The sequence below is a fragment of the Aulonocara stuartgranti genome (assembly GCF_965226115.1).
Source record: "Aulonocara stuartgranti genome assembly, chromosome: 17".
NCBI lineage: Eukaryota > Metazoa > Chordata > Actinopteri > Cichliformes > Cichlidae > Aulonocara > Aulonocara stuartgranti.
Window position 1 is genome coordinate 33,205,916 of NC_138953.1, and position 23,273 is coordinate 33,229,188.

General features: G+C 40.5%; 2 protein-coding genes across 4 annotated transcripts in view; both read right to left on the bottom strand.

The window, feature by feature from the left end:
* Positions 1-436: 436 nt before the first annotated feature.
* Positions 437-14,361, bottom strand: cntn1b (contactin 1b). The gene is made up of 24 exons (XM_082511052.1): positions 14,191-14,361; positions 9,360-9,492; positions 9,213-9,248; positions 8,988-9,114; positions 8,722-8,903; positions 7,533-7,628; positions 7,200-7,412; positions 7,017-7,116; positions 5,280-5,464; positions 5,074-5,198; positions 4,836-4,953; positions 4,579-4,729; positions 4,366-4,493; positions 4,101-4,273; positions 3,823-3,946; positions 3,240-3,407; positions 2,896-3,045; positions 2,739-2,809; positions 2,398-2,650; positions 2,179-2,300; positions 1,900-2,089; positions 1,696-1,817; positions 1,430-1,586; positions 437-1,323 (listed from the first exon to the last, which is right to left on the bottom strand). The coding sequence occupies exons 2-24, from the start codon at positions 9,412-9,414 to the stop codon at positions 1,241-1,243; spliced, it is 3,129 nt and encodes a 1,042-aa protein (XP_082367178.1). The 5' UTR covers positions 9,415-9,492; positions 14,191-14,361; the 3' UTR covers positions 437-1,240.
* Positions 14,362-18,018: 3,657 nt separating this feature from the next.
* nrcama (neuronal cell adhesion molecule a) overlaps positions 18,019-23,273 on the bottom strand; it is a 64,265-nt gene continuing 59,010 nt past the window's right edge. For all 3 annotated transcript variants that reach the window (XM_082511958.1, XM_082511957.1, XM_082511956.1), the window contains 3 exons: positions 22,908-23,039; positions 22,738-22,816; positions 18,019-21,383 (listed from right to left, as the gene is read on the bottom strand). In XM_082511958.1, coding sequence (XP_082368084.1) covers positions 21,149-21,383; positions 22,738-22,816; positions 22,908-23,039 — 446 coding nt within the window. In that variant the 3' untranslated portion in view covers positions 18,019-21,148. The remainder of the gene's footprint in view (positions 21,384-22,737; positions 22,817-22,907; positions 23,040-23,273) is intronic.

The following is a 23,273-nucleotide window of genomic DNA, read 5'->3' on the forward strand; positions in this document are numbered from 1 at the left end:
TGGTGGAAAGGAGATTTTAGGCAAACTGCAGTGACTGTATAATGATGTCATGTTAATATGGAACTAAATCACAGAGGAATGTGTCCAGCACCTTGTTGAATCTATGGCATGAAGAATTAAAGCAACAAAGGTCTTAACCCAGTATAAGCAAAGCAGCATAAGCAGTATGTGTGCCTACATACCCGCCAAGCTATCTCCCTGTTTTCTCTACACGCAGTGACTGTTATTAAGTTTTACTCAGGTTAAGAACAAAACACTTAGCAAGTACAGTGATGGGTAACTAAAACAGTGGCTAACAACATGTGGCTGTACTGCCATCTGTTGACTGAAAACACACATCACATTTCCACAAATCCTCCAAAAATAATTAAGTTGTGTCATTTGTTGGGACTCAGTTGGGACGCATTGAGAAAATTTCACAAGTACACAGTTGTCATTTGTTTGTTGCATTCGGTTTAATGGTTTTGCAGCTTGACACAAAAGAAGTTAGCGTACAGATCCAGGTGATATACAGTAGTAGATGTCAAAGCGATATGTCTTTCATTGTTAATAACTCCGAATAACAATTTAGAGTCATTGCGAAACCCACAGCTCCCCCACCAACATTCTGTCCCCATCGTTGGTAGCATTACTCCTGTTTCAATAAATAAATTTAAAAAAGAAGAAGAAAAAACGCTATTCACAAATAACTTACATAGTTTTCATAAACACTTTTTAAAAATAACCAAAAGCATTTCTTATTATATTTTTGTGTACATACTAATGACTGATTTAACAGAGAGATGGAGACTGTCTGTGTAAAAAGAAATCATAATTTTTCCAACAAAAAGAATTAATAGAAAATAACTTAAGAGACTGGAAAATCGCACTTTTCGCTTGACAAACAACTTAAACTTTCTTTTCCTTGTGCATTTATTTCTATCTACACAGTGTTTGGAGAATCATGTGCCTTGTCATATAATCCATTCAAGACATTTTAGATCTTGTCATATGATGGTATACAAATATGGTTGGTAATTGGTCTAGAAAAGCATTTGGATTAACAACAAATCTTATTTTTGAGAAACAATTTTCTTTTTCCAGTATTGTGTTACACCTGAACAAAAGCTAGAAGGATGCAGGATGTGGCATCTTAGTGAGCATCAATGTGAAGACTGTTTGATAATAAAGACTAGATCCTCAATATGGTCCGTGTATTTGCTTCCCAGAGTCTGTTATATACATGTTGCTTGAGGCAGGCTTAAATTTCCAGTCCCACAACGCACAGTGCCAGCAGCACCAAAGACACCAGGCTTAAGGTGGGCGTGATTGTGGATGCATGACCTGAGGAAGAAGAAGAAACAACATCAAACACACAAAAAAGTGATTGAAAAGTAGGTAAAATGGGTGAAGACTTTCATTTTTATTTAATGATTTTTCTGAGCTTTACCCAGAATCTTAATCCTCCTGATTGGGCCATCTCCTCCTTCATAACGGCCACGCACCATCAGTTCATAATCTCCAACCTGAGGCATGGGGAAGTCCATGAAGTGCCAGCCAGTGATGTAGACCTTCCCATAGATGTAGCCTGACTTTCTGAACATGACCTGGCAGATGATGAGAAACATGGAAGGTCTTCAGCAATCCTGTTATCGCTATACGACAGACGTGAGAAACTTGTTTTAACTCTAATTAAAAGAGAAACACTTTACAAACCTTGTAGTACAGCGGGAAGGAAATATTACCGAACCAGTCGTACTGGATATGATCCCACCACACATACAGCCATTTCCCTGTCCAACTGATGTATCGCCACATCCTGGGAGGATCTGGTGGTGCTGTAAAGAGATCATTTATTGAGTCTCCAAATGCAGATTTGCTCCTTATTATAAATCTTATTATAGTTATGCTCTGTCTTACGTGGCCTCTTGGTGAACATCTCACACATTTCTCCAGGGGGTCCGAGGCCTGCTCCATTGTAGGCACGGACCTCGATGAGGTAGTGTGAATCTGGCAGCATATTTTCCAGCCTTGTCTGATTGACTGAGGCTGAGACAAAAATACGATTGGCACCTGGTTCCGGATCATCATATTTTCTCCAGTATCTGACCTAGATGACAGGATATGGGATTGTTATGGAATGGACCCCTGTTCAACTGATTGTTAATGCAACTATCTAATCTCTCTGCGGTTCTGTACCTGGTATCCCTCAATATACTGTTGTAGGCCTGTTCCAGTGTCAACCACTGGCAACCACCAAACCAGAGCTTCAGTGGAGGACACAGGCCTAGCGTAGATATCTGTTGGAGATTCTGTAGGTACTGAAGAAGATGGAGAAAAATGAAATTGAAAAAGGTGCTCATAGTTTCCACGGTAATAAAAACAGGAATGTGATCAAGCCCAAAGCAAAGGTCTTACCATCTCGTGGATAGTAGATGACCTTTGTGAGGGTGTAGGGTCCGTCTCCTTTCACATTAAATGACTTGATCTTCACCTGAAACTCTCGCACCTGGAAGTCTTCCTCAGTGGGGATGAAATAGGTGTCTCTGTGAACGTGTCGTCTTGTCTCAGGGTCCGAGATGGTCTCGTACCACCAGTCGTAAGCATCGTGAGGCTTAAACGCGACGATGTAGCCAAACTTCTTACCATAGAAGTACCAAGGCTCCACGGGCTAAAGGTCACAAGTTGAAACAGTTTCCAGTAAAATTCAACTGTTAAATTGGAACTTGCGAATGAGGAAGTCAAGCAGAGACACCTACTGTCCACGTGATGATTATCTCACCATTTCGACCTCCATAACCGGCCAGATTGGTGGGAGACACAACTGGTGCTGAGGGCAAGAAAATAGTTTATCATTAGTATTTTTAAAATAGCATATCTAACATATCACAACTTCAATTTCTTTTTTATCCTTACGAGCGTCCCAGGTTTTGATCTTGAGGGAGGGGATACTGGCCTCTCCAGAGCCATGCTCATTAGTAGCAATGATCCTAAACTGATATTCCATCCAAGGATACAAGTCTGTCACCTCTGCTTTCTCCATACTGCCATCAAGAACAGTTGGAGCTGAAGGACACAAGGAACATTTAAATGATGAAAATAATAATAATAAATATATCTATTATTTTTTAAGTAATTTATATCCAAAAGAATCACAGATCATACTCATTTGTTTCAGAGCCTAAAAATAGTAAAGGATGCTTTAGTTTATCATATCTGTGGCGTGAGTTGGCCCCCTGCTGGCAGCGAGCAGTACTCACAAGTGCTGGCATTCCTCCAGTCATCTTCATATAGAGCCCAGTAGTGTCTGGTCTGAATGGTATAGTAGAGAATAGGGCTATTATGCTCAGCTCCTTTAGTCCACCACAGCTTCACCCACGTGTCCCCAATCTCTTCCACCCGAATCACACCAGGAGGACCAGGAACACCTGGGGTTTGGGGATCAGATGAGGGAGGAGAATGAAAACACATGGAAAAATGAGTATAAGGGGGATAAAAATAATTCCAGTTTTTCTGTAGTCACTTATATTCAGCAGTGTTGCTTTGTTCTAGCACCTCAGAACAGACTTTAATGGCAAAAGATGTCATGCCTATTTGCTAGCATGGAAAAATATTGAGCTGGGGGTGGGTTCCCAAGTAGCTTGCAGATCTGCAGCAACACTAGGCAGGCTACAGCAGCTTACATAGCATACTTTTATATGAGATTTCCTCATTGGATCCATGAAAATGTTACAGCTTTGCCATCACTTGCTGATGTGGGCTGGCACTGAGAACTTTCCTTCATAGCTTTCTAAGACTATACTTGACTCTTTACATCTGTGTTCACCTCATGCTCAGACTGACCTACAATCTTGAGATCACAGTAGGCAGTGTCACTGTCCACAACAGTCTGAGCCGTGCAGGTGTAGCGACCTTCGTGCCAAATTTGAGCGTTCAATATTCTCAGGTCGCCAACACCATCTTCGTTCTAAATGACAGGAAACAACAGCATAATAGAAGGAAGGAAACCCAAAGGAGAAAAGGATAATGAGAAAAGTGGGTGAAGTATACAGAGGATCTTTAGTCTGCATCTTCGAAGAAGGTTTAACATAAATATGGCTGTAATAAATCACCAACCCTACCATGACACGTTCATATTGTTGCCACTCTGCATTAAAGTCAATGACTCTGAAGTCTATAGCCCAGATAAATGTGATGTCCAGCATGGGGTCGTATGAAGCTTGACACTTCAGAATCACCTCGTCACCAACTCTAACCTCAGTGTCCTCAGGTGCTACTGTGATGCTGGTAGCCTCTAAGCAAAAGAATATTATAGATACACTTAAAAATCATTCTAGATTGTGGGATCTTTACTCTGTTTAGATGCACACATATACATGCGCTGACCTGTGATGGTGAGATAGCCAGAGCTGTTGGCCTTTCCTCTGTCATTCTCTGCAAAGCAGGTGTAAACCCCTTCATCGTTTTTGGTGGCATTCAAGATCTCCAGACTCCCGTCAAACATGATTGAAATGCTGTGAATATGGACATAAGCAGTTAAGCTTCCTGATGTGCCTTTTTTCAACAAGCAAAAGAGTAAAGCTGAGGTATTAGGCTGACCGTGAGCTGTTGTAGAGGAGCTCTTTGCCCTTTGTCCAGGTGAATCGAGGTCTAGGAGCCGCTCTGGGTTTACACTCAATCACCACACGTCCGTCTTTAGCTCCGAGAAGCTGCTTCTTCACAGGGTTGAACTCGAATGTTGGCGCACAGGCTGGAGGGAGGTTAGAAGTGTCATTTTGTGTTTAATACCTGTCTTAAACCATAATATAGCAGTTCAGTTGTGCTTTTAAATGTCAAAATTCACTAAATCAGAGTACCGATGACTCGCAGCTCAGCGTTGGCGTATTTGATGCCCCAGTAGTTCTCAGCGATGCACTGATACATCCCGGAGTCAGCAAAAGTCAGGCTGGAAAACTTCAGCTCACCTTTACCATACTAGTAAAAACACAACCCAAACGTGTACTTGAGCCAAAGAAGACTTACACAAAGCAACTGTAAAGCCAAGCTGAGATATCATATTGCCCAGTTTCACACAACATGTCAAAGAGTTTTTACCATATATCCATCTTTATACCAGCGGATGAAAGGGAAGGGTTTCCCTGATGCCACACAGCGCATGGTGTGCTCTGAGCCAATGTCTTTCATCGTGTTATTGATGGTCTCTGCCCACTCCGGAGCAGCTGGAAAAATATAATGGGAATCACTATACATTACTGGATAACACAGACAGGCAAGTCACTGAGCTCTGACAAATGACTTACACTCCACATAGAGCCAGGCCTTGTGCCAGTCCTTTCCTTTAGTGTTGATGGCTTCACAGTCATAAAATCCCACATCTTCGTACTGTACATTAAACAGATGAAGCACGGCCCCCGATTCACTGATTTCATGATTAGCCGGGAGGTCTGTAGCATCAACCTTCCTCCATACAATATGTGGGATGGGACTGTGCAGAAAATACAGTTAGTTTGTTGATGTGATAGTAAAGCAAACTAACCAGAGGCTCTTCTTTGATGCAGTCCCTACAGATAAAGGTATACAAAAAATAAAAGTATTTTAAAAAGTATAAAAAAATGTCTTAGACCACCAGCCAGTTTAAATTAACAGAACTGTTCATTACCCAAATCATTTTTCTATTTCTGTAATAGGCAATCCAAGAATATTCACAAACTCTTTGTACAAAGTAATCTTAATGTAAAATATAATTGTTCTCAATAAATTTTCAATTTTACTGTTGTAAAAAAGCAAAAAAAGAAAAGACTCATTATTATTTTTGGATTAAGAAGCAAAATTACAGTTTTTTACTTGCATACTTGAACAGAAAAATTTGTTTTAATGAGATCTCCCTATTTTACGAGATGAGGAAATGAGGAAACATGGGAACCGTTTGGAATTAATCTGCATTCGTTTTACTTAAATCGCTTTGGAAAACACTATCTAATGTCTAAAGTCCTGGTTATGGTTAGGGATAAGGTTATGGTTAGGTTTAAGGTAGTGCTGTCAGCATTAATCTTGTTAAAATGACGTTAACACCATAACCGCATTAATGCGACAAATCTCCTTTAGTGAGTTAACGCGGATCTCCCCGCGTGTGGAGCTGGACTGCGCTAACGCATTAATGAGCTAACCGCGCTGATGCATCGACGCCGTGCTGACAGCACTAGTTTAGGAATAAAGTTAGGGTTAGGGCTGGAATACATGGCTGGGACGTGTATTACCCTGGGAGAGTCATTCTACTGGATTTTATCCATAACCCAGGCGTAGCATAAGAACGCAGAAGGAACACCTCAGGACTTGACAAAATCATCACTGTATTACACCTCGGGAGTGAGAACAGGCTGAATTTGAACATAAGAATGTGAATTGAGTTTGTAATTTGCCAATACAGTTTTTAGTTTTACACAGGTTTTTGACAGATCGCTCGAATAGTTTTATTTTCTTGTTTTTATGACAGTTAGTCGAATAAATTGGTTAGGCACTGTACATGAATGCAAACTTAAGAATAATTTAAACGATATAACACAAGATATTCAAAAGATATAACGTTCCTATTTGGAACACGTAAGTATACAACCCCTTTAGTTACAGACTGTTTCCAGGTTTTCTTGAGTTTGAAACAGGACTATAATATTTCAGTGGTTTTTAAATATGGATTTTGACTCAGTCATTTAACAATCCAAACATTTTTTTCTTTTTGAGCCATTCTTCTTTGCATTTTTCTGCATGTGATTGTATTTCTATTGAAAGTCCAGTTTCTGTAAATGACTTACAAATGACTGCAAAAAGTTGTTTTTACGTGGCATCTGCTCGCATTTATACCAATTAATTATCAGTAAAAGGGAATCAAATGTGTGCTCTTGTTACCTTGCCTAGTTTTTTTAAAAAAAGTCAACTATTTCCATTATTGTTTCCACATAAACTCTTTCCTATGGTATTTGAATGCATCAGTGTTATGCAATGCTTGCATGTGTACATGAATTATACTAAGAAAAACTTACTTTCCAAGAGCAAAGCATTCTAATGTAATATTAGAGGCCAGCATGGCAGTCGTATCTGGGAACTTCACCCTGATGTCTGCTGGGTATTTTCTCTCCTCACCTAAGAGAAAAGGCTTCATTATATATACAATAATAAAGCATGCAAAAATCCTTTTCCGGTATCGTTGCAGCACGGTGACTAACCATCGTCAGGGGGTAAGGGGATGAGAGGGATGAATTTGGAGAAAACACTCTTTCCTAAGACGGGACTAGAAACAAAGCAAGAGTAGTTTCCCGCATCCTGAGCTTCCACCTTGGCAATGTAGAGGTTCCCAGTCTTCTGGGAGACAAACCTACGACGGTCTGTGTTCAGGAACACTGGGAACTCATTGTAGATCCAGCGGTAGGTAACCTCCTCTGAAAGGGAACAGAAAGAGGGAGAGATGCATAGGCCACGTTTTCTTGTTTGCACCTCTGAAATCTACACACTGTTTGAATGATGAATTTTAGGTGTAATTCTTGAAGACATGTACATACGTGGCCAGGCTTTTGGAGGTACACACAACAGAACTGCTCCCTGTCCTTCTTTGACATAAACTGGCTCTCTCTCTTCATCAGGAAACTCACCCAGAACTACACAGAAAGTACACGGGGGTCAAAGTTCAGCCACTGCAAAACTGCTCAAAGGTGTGAATAAGCTTTAGTCATTAAGGAGCTCAATGAGTCAACACAGTGTTTGATAAGTATTATGATTCAAAGAGCATTCCCTCAAAGATGAAAACTTGCTGTGTTGCTTTCTAGATTTTAGTCTGTGTTGTCCTCTCTTCTGTAAATGGTACTTACATAGTGCCTTTCTACGTAGTTAAACGTTCAATTTGCTTTTCCTACAAGACTCTATCACGCAATCACACACACATTTGTACCGCTCTTGTACTGGTAGATTTACTGGTAGCTTTTATTTGTTCGATTGGTAGAAGACCCGTTCTACCACCTGAGCCTCAGCCTTAGTGATTTGGAACTGCCATACCTGGCTTAGGTTTTTTCCATTTGATCTCCACTTAGTCTTTATCTGTATGCCAGTCTGAGGACGTTACAGTTGAAATTAATACATAAATATCAACACTAAAATAATCTGGACCAGTCAAGGAACTCAATCGTCACAACCTTAATGAGTTGGAGATAATGTGAGCAGACACGCTGTCGAACCTGAAGCTAAAGCCAAGAACATATTCAGCTCAAGATGTCAACACTGAACTTAAGCAGGAATGCCGTGCTTGGTGGTATTCACTTTCAAATACATTTTTAACTTTATTTCTTTGACTTTTTGCTTTTAATTTAGTTCAGTTTCAGTTTAGTTTAAAAAGCAACTTTGGTCTTTATTAGTTTTTATTGTATGGAAGGCATACGTCAGAGGCAAGACTTAGGAAAGTCAATACAGTTAATAGAATAAAAACACATAACTTGACTCACATTCTTGTAGGCATCCAAAATGTCAATAAATATGACCATCAAAGCCTTAAAAGACAAGTTTTAATAACAACTCTTTACTAAATTAACAAACACAAAAACTAAGAATCTTTCCTGTATATTTTTTGAGTTAGTTTTATTTCGCTTTTTCAAATGTCTAGTTTAAAGTTTTATTTGAGTGACCTAAAATGTTTTGTTTTTTTTTTACATATAATTTTAGTTTTTAGTTCAGTTTTAACTATATTAACATTATACTCACATCCAAACTTGACTCTGGCCTCTTTGCTGATAACGGTGCCGTAAATATTCCTGGCCACACAGACGTACGTCCCAGCATGTTTCTTCTGGATTGGATTGGTGATTACCAAATTCCCCCCCACCAGGCTGTAGTGTTCATCCGGCTGCTCCTTGAGCTTGATTTCCCAGTTATCCCGACGCCACCTAGCAGCAATTCAAATGTGACATCCTGTAATGTAATTTAATGTATTTCTTATTTAGGAAAACTATCATGCACCGGCTTGTAACCTGTATGTAGCTGGGGGGTTAGCACGTGCTCTGCAGTTCATGGAGATTCTCCCATCAGGTGAGTCTTCGATGTAAACCACATCCACAGGCTCCTCTTCAAATATGGGGCCGTAACCAGTAGCATCCTCTGATACAGAACAAATTAGTTAGTTCATACATATTAGATCAAAAATAATCCTGAATTAGCTCTTTTAGAGTCCTTTTATTATGACAAAACCAACTCACCACCATATATTCTGGGCTCACCAAACAAAACTGCCACTAGAAGAGTAGAAACATTAAACATTAAAGGCTGCACAATAATATCTTTTTTCCCCTCAACATCATTTTGAGAGAGCATGTGTTATTTTTAGGCATCATTAGTTTTCTTACCTGTGAGCGAGGGGAAGGAGGAGAGAGCCAGCAGCAATAAAGCAGTGGAAGCCATGGCAGTCAGCAGACTGACTCAGAGGGATGGAGGTGGATGGAGAGAAAAGTCGATGGACAGGACATGAACCGGGGAGGGCTGAAAGAGACAGAGAGGAAGGAGAGCTTTTCCTTCAGGATCTATGTCATCATTTGTTTCATTATTCAGTGCAATTTATTTTATTTCTTCAAAACACTTATGTCACTCAAAACAGGCTAATGACACTACATGCTATTTACTGGACTTTGCAGACCAGAAGCAGTCAGTGCAGAGCAAGCTGGAATCCTCCCTGTGAATATAAATGATTCAGGATGTCAGTGACTCAGCAGTACAATGCAGTGTGAGCTGGGTGGGTGCACAACCACAAGAAAGTGCACCTGCACAAACACACATACCTGCACTGTCTGAGTGCATGCTCAAACACTGAAACCCCACAACTGCCTGCATATGAACAAAACACATTGTAGCTCAGCATTACTTAAGGGCTCCCGCAGTGCCATGAAACATGCTTACGCATCACTCCTACAGGATGAAATGACAGTACTGCTGCTGTGTGTTGGTGTGTGTGTTTGCAACAGCAGAAAACTATGTCAAACATGACAGTGTGAAAAACAGAAGGAATGACTCACAGAGGCATGGATATGTTAAGTATGACCTTGGATTGGTTAACAGGATGGGTTAAGCTGGAAATTGGATATCTCTGTGTAAAGTTTTAAAATCTCTTGTGGAGAACACATTTTATATCATTATCTCATAAAGAAATTGAGGAATCCCTTTATGATTGTCTGTTTTTCCCCTGTCTTGGCAGTGTTTGCTACTTTGCAGCTGTGCTGGGGACCAAGTGGCAACCAGTAAATGCAGTTCCAGGACTGGCCACTTGAGGCTGACTCCAAGAGCCAATTAGTTACCATAACCAGGGGTGCACATAAGTGGTCCGCAGGTGCACATTCGCACCAGATAAGAAGTTGCAACGCACGTTTGCGTACATATAAAAGGCACTGTTTTTGTCCGCTAGAGTGGGATTTTCACGGCATATTCTGCACCACATCTCTGTGCATTCATCATTTGTTTGAAGCCAGCTCACCTCCTGCAACCACTTTTCCGAGAATACGCGCTTCTTTTGCGGTTCGGACTCCTTCGGACATTTCTTTGGAAGTGGAGGAACACCAGAGTAATTGCTTAAAGTAGCTTATTTCTTCGACATCTTTAAGAGTTCTAAACAAATGTCTGTCCTCTTCCAGAAAATCTTATGTACGCAAATGTGCGTTGCAGCTTCTTATCTGGTGCGCGTCTTTTATTTTGACAGCGAATGTGCACCTGCGGACCACTTATGTGCACTCCTGACCATAACTCCCATTTTAAAATACTGTTATTTACAACAGAAATACACAGGTTTACAGCCCTGTGCAGATAGGTTCTTTTTTAGTATTAATGGGTAATTTATCTCTTCATAACAACTGTAGGGGTAGAGATTAATATAACCCATTTAAGTTTTACAGCTTTGCACATGCTAGCTATCTATTTGATCTCACCATCGCTAATTAGGGTCACTGAATTTCTATCAGTTATCTAAAAGATAATATATTCTGTTTTGTTCTTCCAATAAGTCTATTTTTTGTCATCAACTTTACCATTTTATTTGTGTGTTATTTAGCATTATTGTAGCACCCATTCAGTCTATGGATGCTCCTAGCTAAATAAGCTTACTCGCCCTCAATTGTTACCTTTAACTACGATCAATTCATGCTCCAAAAAAGCAAGATGGCAACAACAGTAAGTTAAAGTTAAGGTTTTAAATCAGCAAAGCCACATCTACAACCTAGTATATAGATAGAATTTGGTTTTAATAAGCAAACAAGCCATCTCAGAGGTCATTTTAGTTATACTGTTTTATGGAAGGCTGCTTTAGTTAGCACCCTTTGTGTAAGCCCACTGATAGCTAACTAAAGGCTTCTTCCCCTTTGTGATTTCAGTTTACTGTAAATATAGATGGAAATATGGAAAAAAATTTGCATAAGAATGACAACTAAAATCTTTAGTTGTATTTTAAGCAACTCTGTTATAAACTGTAAGCTGACCTTGTTGTTGCTTATATGACATTTACATTTCAGGTTTCAATATTTAACCTCCTAGGACCTTTCGTCCACATATGTGGACATCACATTTTGGGTTATTTAGACCAAAATACTCAATTTTGCTCTACAAGGGCCTGATATCCACTTACAAGGACATTATACTGCTACTGTTCTATCGAAATTTTAAATGAATATACTCATATGTGGCTCTCATTTTTCTTAAAAACCAAAATGAGATTAAAAAAAAAAATCTGCTAATTGGTAAATGGCCTGTATTTATATAGCGCTTTTACTAGTCCCTAAGGACCCTAAAGCGCTTTACATATCCAGTCATCCACCCATTCACACACTGGTGATGGCAAGCTACATTGTAGCCACAGCCACCCTGGGGCACACTGACAGAGGCGAGGCTGCCGGACACTGGCGCCACCGGGCCCTCTGACCACCACCAGTAGGCAACGGGTGAAGTGTCTTGCCCAAGGACACAACGACCGAGACTGTCCAAGCCGGGGCTCGAACCAGCAACCTTCCGATTACAAGGCGAACGCCCAACTCTTGAGCCACGATCGCCCCCCGATCTTTGTTTTTACATTCATCAGGTCCCAATATGCCCAAATATGAAAGAGAAATTGAAAATGCATGCTGTGGAAGAGTTCGGGTCTCAGGAGGTTAAAAAAGGAATGAAGGAAAAGCCTGACTCTGTAATTGTGACGAATCTTGTGGGATTAGTGGGTGTAAATGCTACATTTTGGCAGCTTCTCATTTTTGTATTAGTGTTGCAAAGTGCACTGGTTCGGCACAGAATAGACAACTACTACAGCTATGTATGCAAGTTACTTCACTTTACATAGCCAAATACTATTTATAAATTTCCTTGAAGTCTCTGCTGACTTGTTGAGGATACAAGAGCTGCAGATTTCTCTTTTGTGTCTGCTGCTGGTTCAAAATGCATCGGAAATCTTTCAATTTGCTCTAAACCATCATCAACTCAGGCTTACAATGGATAATCTTCATACACTGTCACATGGAATGAGGCCGTATTAAACTGAACATATTAAACATTACATTTATATAGTTAAAGGCATATACTGTATGCACGAAAACTAAAATTAACATGCACTTCACTTTAGTAATGCAAACTTTAAAAGGCAAATTGAAGCTGAATGGTAAAAAAAATGTGGCAAAAAATAGACCTAGAAAGGGCCAAACAGCCATCATTCTCAGTTAGCAGCATCTGTCTCAAACAAGCAGAAAGAGGGAGTGAGAGAGCAGAGGCATACACCCAGTAGCTTATCCACATGCAGAGACTGCAGCAGTGACTTCTCAAAGGCCCTCATGATGACTCAGCACTAATGTCACCATAGCTGCACAGCTATGTGTCTGTGCATCTTGTCCTAAGATGAAAGTACACCTCTTGCATCTAGATATGGGTACACAGATCTGTACACAGGCTACATTGAAAGTGTGCAAACACATTCAGAAATCACTTTTATATATAGTACTTTCATACAGCTTTGCAGATTAAAGTTGCAATCTGTCATAATGGAAATTCTGATCAATTCATCTGAGTTTGTTTTCATGCGATTCCCAGCTGGCAATAATCCCACCACCATCCTCTTTGGACAGACCAGAAAAAAATTTAGGTCAGCACACGTATTAAGCCTCAAGTCTCTCTCGGGGGCTGACTGGATAACCATGTTTGCATGTGGCTTTTGTGGCTGCCAGAAATCACATTCATAGTAATGTTAGAATTCAGCAACAGGGCACTCGAGTAATGCTGCTTTAATCTTGAGTTTGCTGGGTTACTTATGCACGGGCATTTGGATCACAAGTGATGTAAATGACAGAATAAAGACACACGAGGCTGAATAAGGAATAATCTGAATCTTGCAGCCAAATCCATTTGGTGAAGGACTTTTCAGCATCTGAAAGGAGGCGTTACACTCGTCACATCTTTTACAATCTGTTAAATCCCAGCAGACAAGGGGAAAAGAGAGAAAGTGTAGGGGAGGGACACAATCCTGCGATGTGAGCAAACACATTTGAAGTTACCTTGGTTATACTGACTCCTACAGCTACTTCCATTTCTTTCACACTATGCAACAAATACACTGAACACTACAGTGCAGGCCGTTTGCGGCACTAATCTGGCTGACTGTTAAGTTCATATTCAAAGGGTATGCAGGATGTGGCTCTATAGCAATACACATTTAATTTAACAATAATTCAGAATTAATGTTTTAAGAGGATAGATGTTCCAGCGCATATATACAGCAGTTTGGGCCAATAAGGGAGTAGCCCTGTCTAATACTTTCCCAAGCAGATGCCATAATGGATCCACTGCACTCTGCGCCCTTGACGCATCCAGTATGAGACACTTTCACCTTGAGTTTCCTCCCTGCATCCACTGATGCACTTTTTTAAAAAGCATGTGCTGCAGTCGATTCACTCTGAACTAAACCTGCAGAGTGAAATGCAAAGCCAGACAGCGCTGACTTTGTCGCAGTCTTCAGTCTTTTAAAGTAACTGCGCAGTTCCTTACATCACTTCACCCCTATGACGATTGAGAGGCACCGGTAATTCACTGCTCTGCATTGCGGTACTCCAGAGCCGGTCCATTTCCACACTCCAGCTCTCAAAGCACCCCCGGTTTATTCTCACATCTCCGGACACGAAGAGACAATTGTGTCATGCACGCGCTCGTCTGCGGTGTCGTTCTTACCTTTTGAGGCGGAATGAGAAATTTCAGCGCACTGTCTTCATGGCACACCTGGACCCGAACCGCAACGTGCCACAGAGCCCACCCCGCCGGAGCGTCCCGTTCAGATGAACTTTTCTATTGGATGAGAGAGGCTGAGTGGCAGGTCATGGTTAGCGGGGAGGAGGCGGCTGCGATTGGCTTTCGAGAGAGGGAGGATGAGGATGGGAGGGATGCGAGCATCATGCTTGTGCGCATCCCAGACGAGGGAAATAAAGTCACAGTGGGGAAAAAAGATAATTGGTTAAGTCATAATAAGTATTAAAAATAAATCAATAAAATTAAAGGAGGAAATATATTAAGGCGAGTTATTGAATTGCTGTCATCTGATTGAAAATAAAGTACAAGTACAAGGGCAGGCTATAACTTGGCACTCCAACGCACTAAAGATTTCTCAGGAATTTGGAAATTTATTATAATACAAAGGGATTTGGGAAATTTGAAAAAAGACATAAAGGAAAGCTTCCTATAGCTGATGCGGCCATGTGCTGTGCATCTTAAATGACCTGCAGATTAATTATTAATGGTGGATTGCAGACCAGGCGAGGTACAAGGATTCCTTACAATACAATAAAATAAGTTGTGGTTCCAGGGTGGGGGCAAGATTTTATTTTATTTTATTTTTTTGCGGGGGGGTCATCCTAAACTTAGTAAACATAATTAATCCTACAGTTTTAGGTTTTGTTTTTTTTACCTATCCTACAAGTTTTGTACTTTTTTTAAGTAAAAGTACAAAACTATTAAAGTAAACTACTTAAAGTATCTCAAGTAAGTTCTTACTCTATGACTAGCTAATTTTACAATGAAAAGAAGTGATTTAGTTACACATTTTTGTTGATAATCTGTCTTTAATACAAATGTAGAAGTAGAAAGGAGCACAACAGAAAAACTGAAGTATATCAGATGTTTGTATCAGTACTGCAGTTACTGCACTTTTACACACTGAGGGTCCTCCAGACAGTCCTCCTCACAGGATTTACAGGATGAGACTTATGGGAGAAAATGATTTGACACTTAGAGTCCCCCGAGAGCAGCAGTGCCCAGCCTTCTACCTTTCTACCTTTAAAACCCGCCTTCCAGCCAAATGGCGGTAGGCTTTTAGCTAGGCTTTAGCTTCAGCCAAGTGGAAGCTAAATTGGCTAGTCATTCATATGTAAATTAGGTTGTTACCTGAGAATTCTGGAGGGGAGTGGGGGTGTGTGAATGAGGGGGTGGGGGAGCTGCTAAAAGCTGTGAACTTCCTTTTGTGTTCGTCTTAATGCATTCTCAATCATCCAGGGAAATAAATCTCCAAAAGTCACCAACTTGGAGTGGTTAGTTTCCTGAGCCACAAGGAAACTTGGAGTGTTTCAGTTTGCCATCTTAGGGAGAAATCAACACACATGGGTGTATGTCCTTTGTTGCTGAGATTTATTGATAAAAACAGTACAAAAACCCAACCATTTGTACACATATTTACAAATAATAATAAAAAGTGAGTGAGTACATTTCAACATTTTCAGCAATCACTCACAATCCTGGCACTGCCATGGTATCTGTAGTCTGCATTTACCACATGTGTATCTGTAGCAGTGAACACATCGCACAGTGGCATGATTGTTCTTGCATTTGTGTTTGACCTGACACATGGCTCTTTTTCCAGGGCTAGGTGTGGAGGGTTGTGTCCAAAGCAACTGTTCTTTTCTTGCCTTCTTCCCAGCTTCCCAACACTACCAAAAGGAAGCCAAACACTGTCACCCTTTACAACAAAACAAAGTGTGGCGTGGATGTGATGGACCAGATGGTTCGGGAGTACACTGTCTGCAGAGGAACACGGCGCTGGCCAGTTGTCGTGTTTTACAACATGATTGACTGCTACAGATACACATGTGGTAAATGCAGACTGCAGATACCATGGCAGTGCCAGGATTGTGAGTGATTGCTGAAAATGTTGAAATGTACTCACTCACTTTTTATTATTATTTGTAAATATGTGTACAAATGGTTGGTTTTTTGTACTGTTTTATATATATATATATATATATATATATATATATATATATATATATATATATATATATATGTATATATAAATATATATATAAATATATATATAATACACACACACACACACACACACACACACACATATATATAAATACAGAGACAATATAAATAAAATATACGAAGGGGATAAATAGAATAAATAGGAATAAAAATAAAAATACAAGTGAATTGCACATTTCAAGTATTGAGTCTATTGCACCGTTGACTATTTACAAAAGTATTGCACAAAAGGTATTGCACAGTGAGGTGAAGAGGCACTACAGCTTAGTTGTTCCCCCCTCCTTTGTCCTCCTGTTTCCCCTCCCTCTCCCCTCCAGGGAGGAGTTAAACAGTCTGATGGCGTGTGGGACAAAGGAGTTTTTAAGTCTGTTAGTTCTTGTCTTTGGGAGAAGCAACCTGTCACTGAACAGACTCTTCTGGTTGTTAATGGCCGTGTGCAGAGGATGTCTGGCATTGTCCATAATGTCCATCAGTTTCTTTAATGTCCTTTTCTCTGCCACTGTCACCAGAGTGTCCAGCTTCATGCCGACCACAGAGCTAGCCCTCCTGATCAGTTTCTCCAGCCTGGATGAGTCCTTCTTTGCTGTGCTGCTCTCCCAATGTGTGTTGATTTCTCCCTAAGATGGCAAACTGAAACACTCCAAGTTTCCTTGTGGCTCAGGAAACTAACCACTCCAAGTTGGTGACTTTTGGAGATTTATTTCCCTGGATGATTGAGAATGCATTAAGACGAACACAAAAGGAAGTTCACAGCTTTTAGCAGCTCCCCCACCCCCTCATTCACACCCCCCACTCCCCTCCAGAATTCTCAGGTAACAACCTAATTTACATATGAATGACTAGCCAATTTAGCTTCCACTTGGCTGAAGCTAAAGCCTAGCTAAACACCTACCAGCCATTTGGCTGGAAGGCGAGTTTTAAAGGTAGAAAAGCCAAATGGCTGCTCTCGGGGGACTCTAAGTGTTGATCCACAGTGTGATTAAAGAATAGCTAACACATTAGCCTAAAAATAAATATGTTGTCTAGTCCACTGCATGCACTTACAGTGTTTAACAAATTTATCAGACCACCTGTCTTAAAAGCAAGAAAACACAAATATTTTTGATTACAAGTACAAGTGAATAACTGTAGTTTGGCATCATAATCAAACAATAATATAGTGTTTTACATTTTTTTTTTTTTAAATAAAAGAGCACATTTGAAAAGCCATGGGTGATGACAATAATTATATTTTAGCATTAAAAATATAATTCAGATTAAAGCGCTTGCACATACTGGTGAATCAAAAATTATTCTGGTGATTAATAATACTGTCAATTTAGGCTGTGGGATAAACCTTACACTGGATGAAGGTCTAATAAAATTGTTAATGTGTGTTGTCATCATTTGTATACATTTTTTCAAATTTGGATTTCCAGTCTTTTTTGCCTTAATACTGTGTATGCCTATATGCTGGGTTTTGAATTTTGTAGTCATCTTCTCTGATAGCTGCCATATTTACACGGATTTCCTTTTCAATGGAAACCAGTGTTACAGAGGAATTTGAATAAAGCACACACACACCACACATGCGGTGCCCCAGATGTATGTTAATCTTGTGAGGATTAACTTTCAGTTGTTAATCTCTGCTGGTCATTAGCTGGAGAAAAGACAAATCATGCACTAGGTGGCGCCACACACACGCACATACACACTTTATGTTTTACCCCTTGTACAAAGTCAAAGAAAAACATACGAGTTGTGGAATCCTGAAACCAACATTTATTTCATTTTTTTAAACTTCATTTAAAATACAAAATATTTTGCAATATTATATCGTAGAGTAAACCATTTTGACAGCCTTTCATGCTTCCCGTGTAGCGTTAACATTAACCAGAATGTCATATCATATACTGTGTAGCCTACTGTATGTTAACCAGTAACTAGAACATCATTTCTGGTGTATTCACATTCCAATTTGCCAGTTCGGTTATAAATCCATGCTGACCATATTTCCATATGCTCCCAATTAATATTAATTGTGGGGGTTTTTGTCTTCTTTTTGGATGCACACGCTTTAAAAGGATATCATTTTTAACTGATGTCTAGTTTAGGACAATAGTTCTTGTGCAAGCTACATCCACCCACACGGTGTTGTCCCAAAATAGATGCATGTGTTTATTTTAAATGATATAGCCTATTTAACTGTGTGCCTTTTTTTTTTTTAATTTATTTGTAAAAAATACAGAAAATGTGCATGAACTGTCTAAAACAGAAACAATACAGGTGTCACAAGAGCTCAGTCACAAGTTAAATAATCTCCTTTGATACCTGATCGGCTAAACATTTGCAAAGTCACCTGACGGGTTAAAATATAAAATAACTTCACACCAAATGAAAAAGAATGATAACTGTAAATAGTCCCATCTCACACTGAACTGACTGAGGTCTAGCTCTCACCTTCGACCTCAACGTGCTCAATTCAAAGTATTATTTACAAAAATGCAACAGAAATATCTACACGTGGAAAGCTGACACGTTGCAACCTAAAAACTTGATGCAAGTTATGATAAACCCAACACATGGAAATGTTCTCTGAAAAAGAAAAGGAAAGGAAAGAAAGTTTTGCATGTCCTGTTGAGAGTGGGAGCAGACTGCTTGACGCACATTGGAATTATAGACTGGTACCAATGGAAACAGAAAGCAACGGCATACATTGGGCACGCTGTAACGCGGTAGCATGCATGTGGTGCACACGCTCACTCTCGTGCACCCGGACATTCACACTTAAGCTTCATTCATTTTACAGTAATATAAAACTCACTGCGCTCAGACTGAGACGACATACAGCATAAGGGTTGAATGCATAAACCGAAGTCACCAGTGTGTTTTACCATTTGGAGTGAAACAAGCAATATTTTCACATGAACAGATACACCTGTTTTCACATTCAGTATCATTTTTATGACCGCGTCGTTTCTAAGCGCTACCAGCAAATGTAAGTCTATTCCAGATGTTGAGTCTGGTTCCCACTGGCGGTTACCTGGTGAGAAGGTTGGCAGTTGTTTAGTGCTCCCAACAGGTTGGGAGAAGTTTGAAATGTACACATGACACATTTTTCCCATTTTATTATCGAGTGTTCATAGCTGGATGGTATGATTATATGATGCGTATACACTGTGAGCTGATGGTAGCTGGATAATATGATTGTCAACAAGGGCATAGCAATCTATAGGTGGAAGCGATCCCTCACAACAAACGCCACTGTGTAACATCAAAATTGTTCAAATCAAGTCACGTTTATAGCACTGTGTAGGAACCCTGGACTCCAAAATGAAAGAGGCTATTTTTTTTAAATAACTAGCCCACATACAATATTTAGTGGCATTACAGCTGATAAAATGGTCTTAGTTTTAATGTTCCCCTATGAACAACTTTATTATCAGCGAAATCCTGAAGCGCATTTTTTTGCGGTGTTGAACACTCGCGTAGCTTTTAAAGCTGTTATTAAGGTAAGGTCGGGTGGTATTCTGAATGTATCGCAGCTGTAGACTTCTTGAACTGCTCTGAGCTCTGGTCTGTCTCATGTATGCAACTATGAATCAGGTTGCCGTTCACTACAAAGGCACTAGAAACCGTGCTGAGAGCTTCTCAATCATTAACATCCAAACATCCAGACACCGCTGCACCATCTCTCAGTGAACCTTTCTCTAAATGCGACATATTTGCAGCACAGTACGCACAGCACATATGCAAGAAGGAATGCTATTGGAAGCAGTGCTGGGGTAGCGGTTAGCTCTGTCCACGTAAAACAGAGGCCTGCGCATGGGCCACAACTCGAGGTGGAAGCACCTGGCAATGACACTGGATCAATCACCACTTAAGAGATCAGTGAGAAGAAGCGCGGGCTTGGGAAAAACACAAAAGACTGCAAAAAAGAAAAGAATGGGAGGCCGACTGCAGTTAAGTGTGGGAGGTCTGGCTAGCTGGCTGGTGTGATAAGTGGCTGAAAGCTGAGCTTATCTAATGTCTAGCCAGGTTTTTAATGACCGCAAATAGACATACCTGTCCTTAAAATATAGCTTTCTTCTTCTTCTACCACATATGTACAAAAAAGGTCAAAAACCTATGTTAGCTTCTACTTGGAGTCACACATTTCACAGCAGTCTCTGCAAAGACACTGCTGTCTTTTTTTCCCTCTATATATCATACGTGATTTGACACTTTCTGACTGATAAAAAAAAGGAAACAATAAAAGACATACCCAGCTGCTTGTAGGCGTGCATGGTATACAGTTTCAACACGCAGCTTACCTCTGCAACAACTGACACGAGTGTGGTAAAACGCTTATTAGGATCACAATTTACTCCATGCACATGTTTATGAATGGGATTGGATGCATTTTTTTTTGCCTGCCTTCTGGTTATGTACTGTAGCTTGATAAAATATATCTTTTTTGATATTTCATATCTTGTATATTTTGCAAAGGATATCAAATGGCACTAACACACTTAAAAGATTCGTGCTCAGTCTGAGTGGTAAAAACCCCTTCGGGTACATTCCTTTTGCTTTTCTGTATTGTTTGCTCTCTCCTTCCCTCATTTCACACCTTCTTTCAATGGTTATGGGTGATGTGGAGCCGGTCTTTGCCATGTTGAGTGCGTCTTGATGAGTGGAGGTCACAGTGTGACCGGGGCTGGCAGGTGTGGGGATGAGGTCGTGTCAGCAGTCTTGGTGACAGTTAGCCATGGCCACCGGAGTGAGAACCACCAAGGGGTTAAGGTAGGTGTCCACAACAACTGTCACCTTAGCAGCTGTCACCACAGAGATGGTCACATTTGCCAGGGTGACAAGGGAGTGGCTGAAGCAAGCGTTGCAGCCAGGCTGTGGCCCTTTGTTAGACAAATGAATTCATGGCGTTGACAGGCGACGGGGCCTCTGAGCTCTCGTTGCCTTCATGCGTGTCTTTTTCTTTCTTGCCGCTGTACTGGCCGATGAAGGAGCCGTCCTCGTTGAACTGCCCGTCCCCACCTTCACCATAATCCACCAGACTGTCATCGCTCTCGTCACGCCGCACCGTCCCATTGGACGGCGTCCGGCTACCCTTCAGCGGCTTGTGGTCCTCAGTGTCACTGTAAGGAGTAGGAAGATGGCTGAGAAAGAACTCGTGCAGCTTGCAGAACGTCTTCTGCACTTCTCATAACCTTTTAGAAAGAAAACAGGCTCTTCAAGCACATAAGCAGTCTGGCTTTTCCACTGCACAAGCATAGCTTACCACAGTGACAATATCACTGCAACTTTATGCCATCTTTGGTACACATTTTGATGAAGCTCACTTCAAGTGTGCAAATACATCCACAAGTGATTACTTTTTTAAACTAAAAACTTAAAATGAGCAAAATCATGGGGTAAGTGATACATTACACGTTGTGGTACTGTTATTGTACAGTGGAGCAGCTCAGTTAAATATCATTTAGGGTGTTAGTGCTGTGGTGGTTCAAGTCCGGGTGCAGCGCTGCAAGAGGAGTTTGCAAATACGTGCCGTTCAAGTCCTTTGCAATGTACCTGCATCCGAATGCAATTTCTGAAACGCTTTCAGTCAATATGCTTTCGCTTTACATGCAGGAATCCAAAATGCAAACAGCATCATTTAAACCATTTTGTCACGCTCCACCTGTATTAACACATTGAGTTTTATTCAATACTATGGCAGCTACAGTGAGGATCATACAAGTACTTTAGCACTTAATGGAGATATTAAAGACATTATCATTATTAAAACAATAAAATGAAGGGAGCTAGAAGCAGTTAAAGCAGTAATATTAAATGGTAAATCTGGAGTGTTAATGCTGGTACTATAATGAGCATCATGACACAGTAGTCTCTGCCTTCATTTTCTCTTTAATCAGAAACTCAAGGAGGTTTTATAGGTTGCTTGAATTGCATGCTGCTTTTATCGCATCTTGTCTTACCTCTCCATCGACCTAAACCCCTCCCCCCGAAAAACAAAACAGAAAGATAAAAGTGGAAGGACACATGAAAAGCAATTCATGAGCCACGGTGAGTGTCTATTTTTTGTGAGCTTTTTTTGGAAACAGACAGCGCTTTCAGCTCTCCTAGTCGAAGCATGCAAGATCTCATTTGTTTTAAGAGCAGTTAGTATACAATTTAAGAGGTCAGAGATGAAACAACTTGTTAAAATTTACATATTGTATAATATGAAAAAGCTTCTTTTATATTAGATGGGCAATGTGCAGGTGAGTTGGTAAATGTAAGAGTCAAAGCAGAGTAGTTTGGATATCGCCTTGCCTCTGTGGAGTGTTTGGTAATCGAGTCTGGAGTGGGGAGTGTTTCTGCAGCCTGGTAAAATGTTCTACATATACAAACAGCCCAGTCAGGACACAATGGACCAACACAAAGAGAACGCTCATACACTGCTCTGGTCCTATTTTAACCATGCTTCTCTGACTGAAGAACGTCTCTCACCTGTACTCTCCAAATGTCCCATCATCCTCCTTCATGGGTTGGATCTCTGGGTCTTGGTGAGCGTCTTCTTTTTCTTTCACTGTCAGTTTCAACAGCAATTAATTTAAATTTCTGCGCATTCCCGACTACAGGCTTGGACTCATAATGCACACAGATAATGTGTGGTTTACCTGGATATTTGCCACCCTTGTTTCTCTTGATGAAACACACTATTAGAAGCACCAAGATGAGGAGAGCGATGGCACACATCAGTCCAATAAACCAGCCCTGGGTAGCGATGTCTACCTGCCGGCTGGCTACAGCTGGAGAAAGAAAGAAAGAGGAAAGAAAGAAAGAAAAACGGGTGGGGAGAAGTTCACAGAAATAAGATAAACATTAAGTGTCAGCTCAAAATGTACTTCTAGGCTCCTATAACAGTGAAACTGTCCTCTTCATGCTGAGCAACACTGAGATTAACAGAAGCTGTAAACACAGGATGGAACTGTGAAATGGGTTAATATGACGATTTATATGGAGGACCAAAACAGCCAAAATTT

Bases quoted from the DNA above. Each gene is read 5' to 3' on its own strand.
- cntn1b (XM_082511052.1), bottom strand. From the start codon at position 9,414: ATGGCTTCCACTGCTTTATTGCTGCTGGCTCTCTCCTCCTTCCCCTCG. The intron at 5,199-5,279 runs GTAAGTCATTTG...ATATTTTTCCAG, and splicing joins GGCCTGGCTCTATGTGGAGT to CTGCTCCGGAGTGGGCAGAG. The intron at 2,301-2,397 runs GTAAGACCTTTG...CATCTTCTTCAG, and splicing joins CATCTACTATCCACGAGATG to TACCTACAGAATCTCCAACA.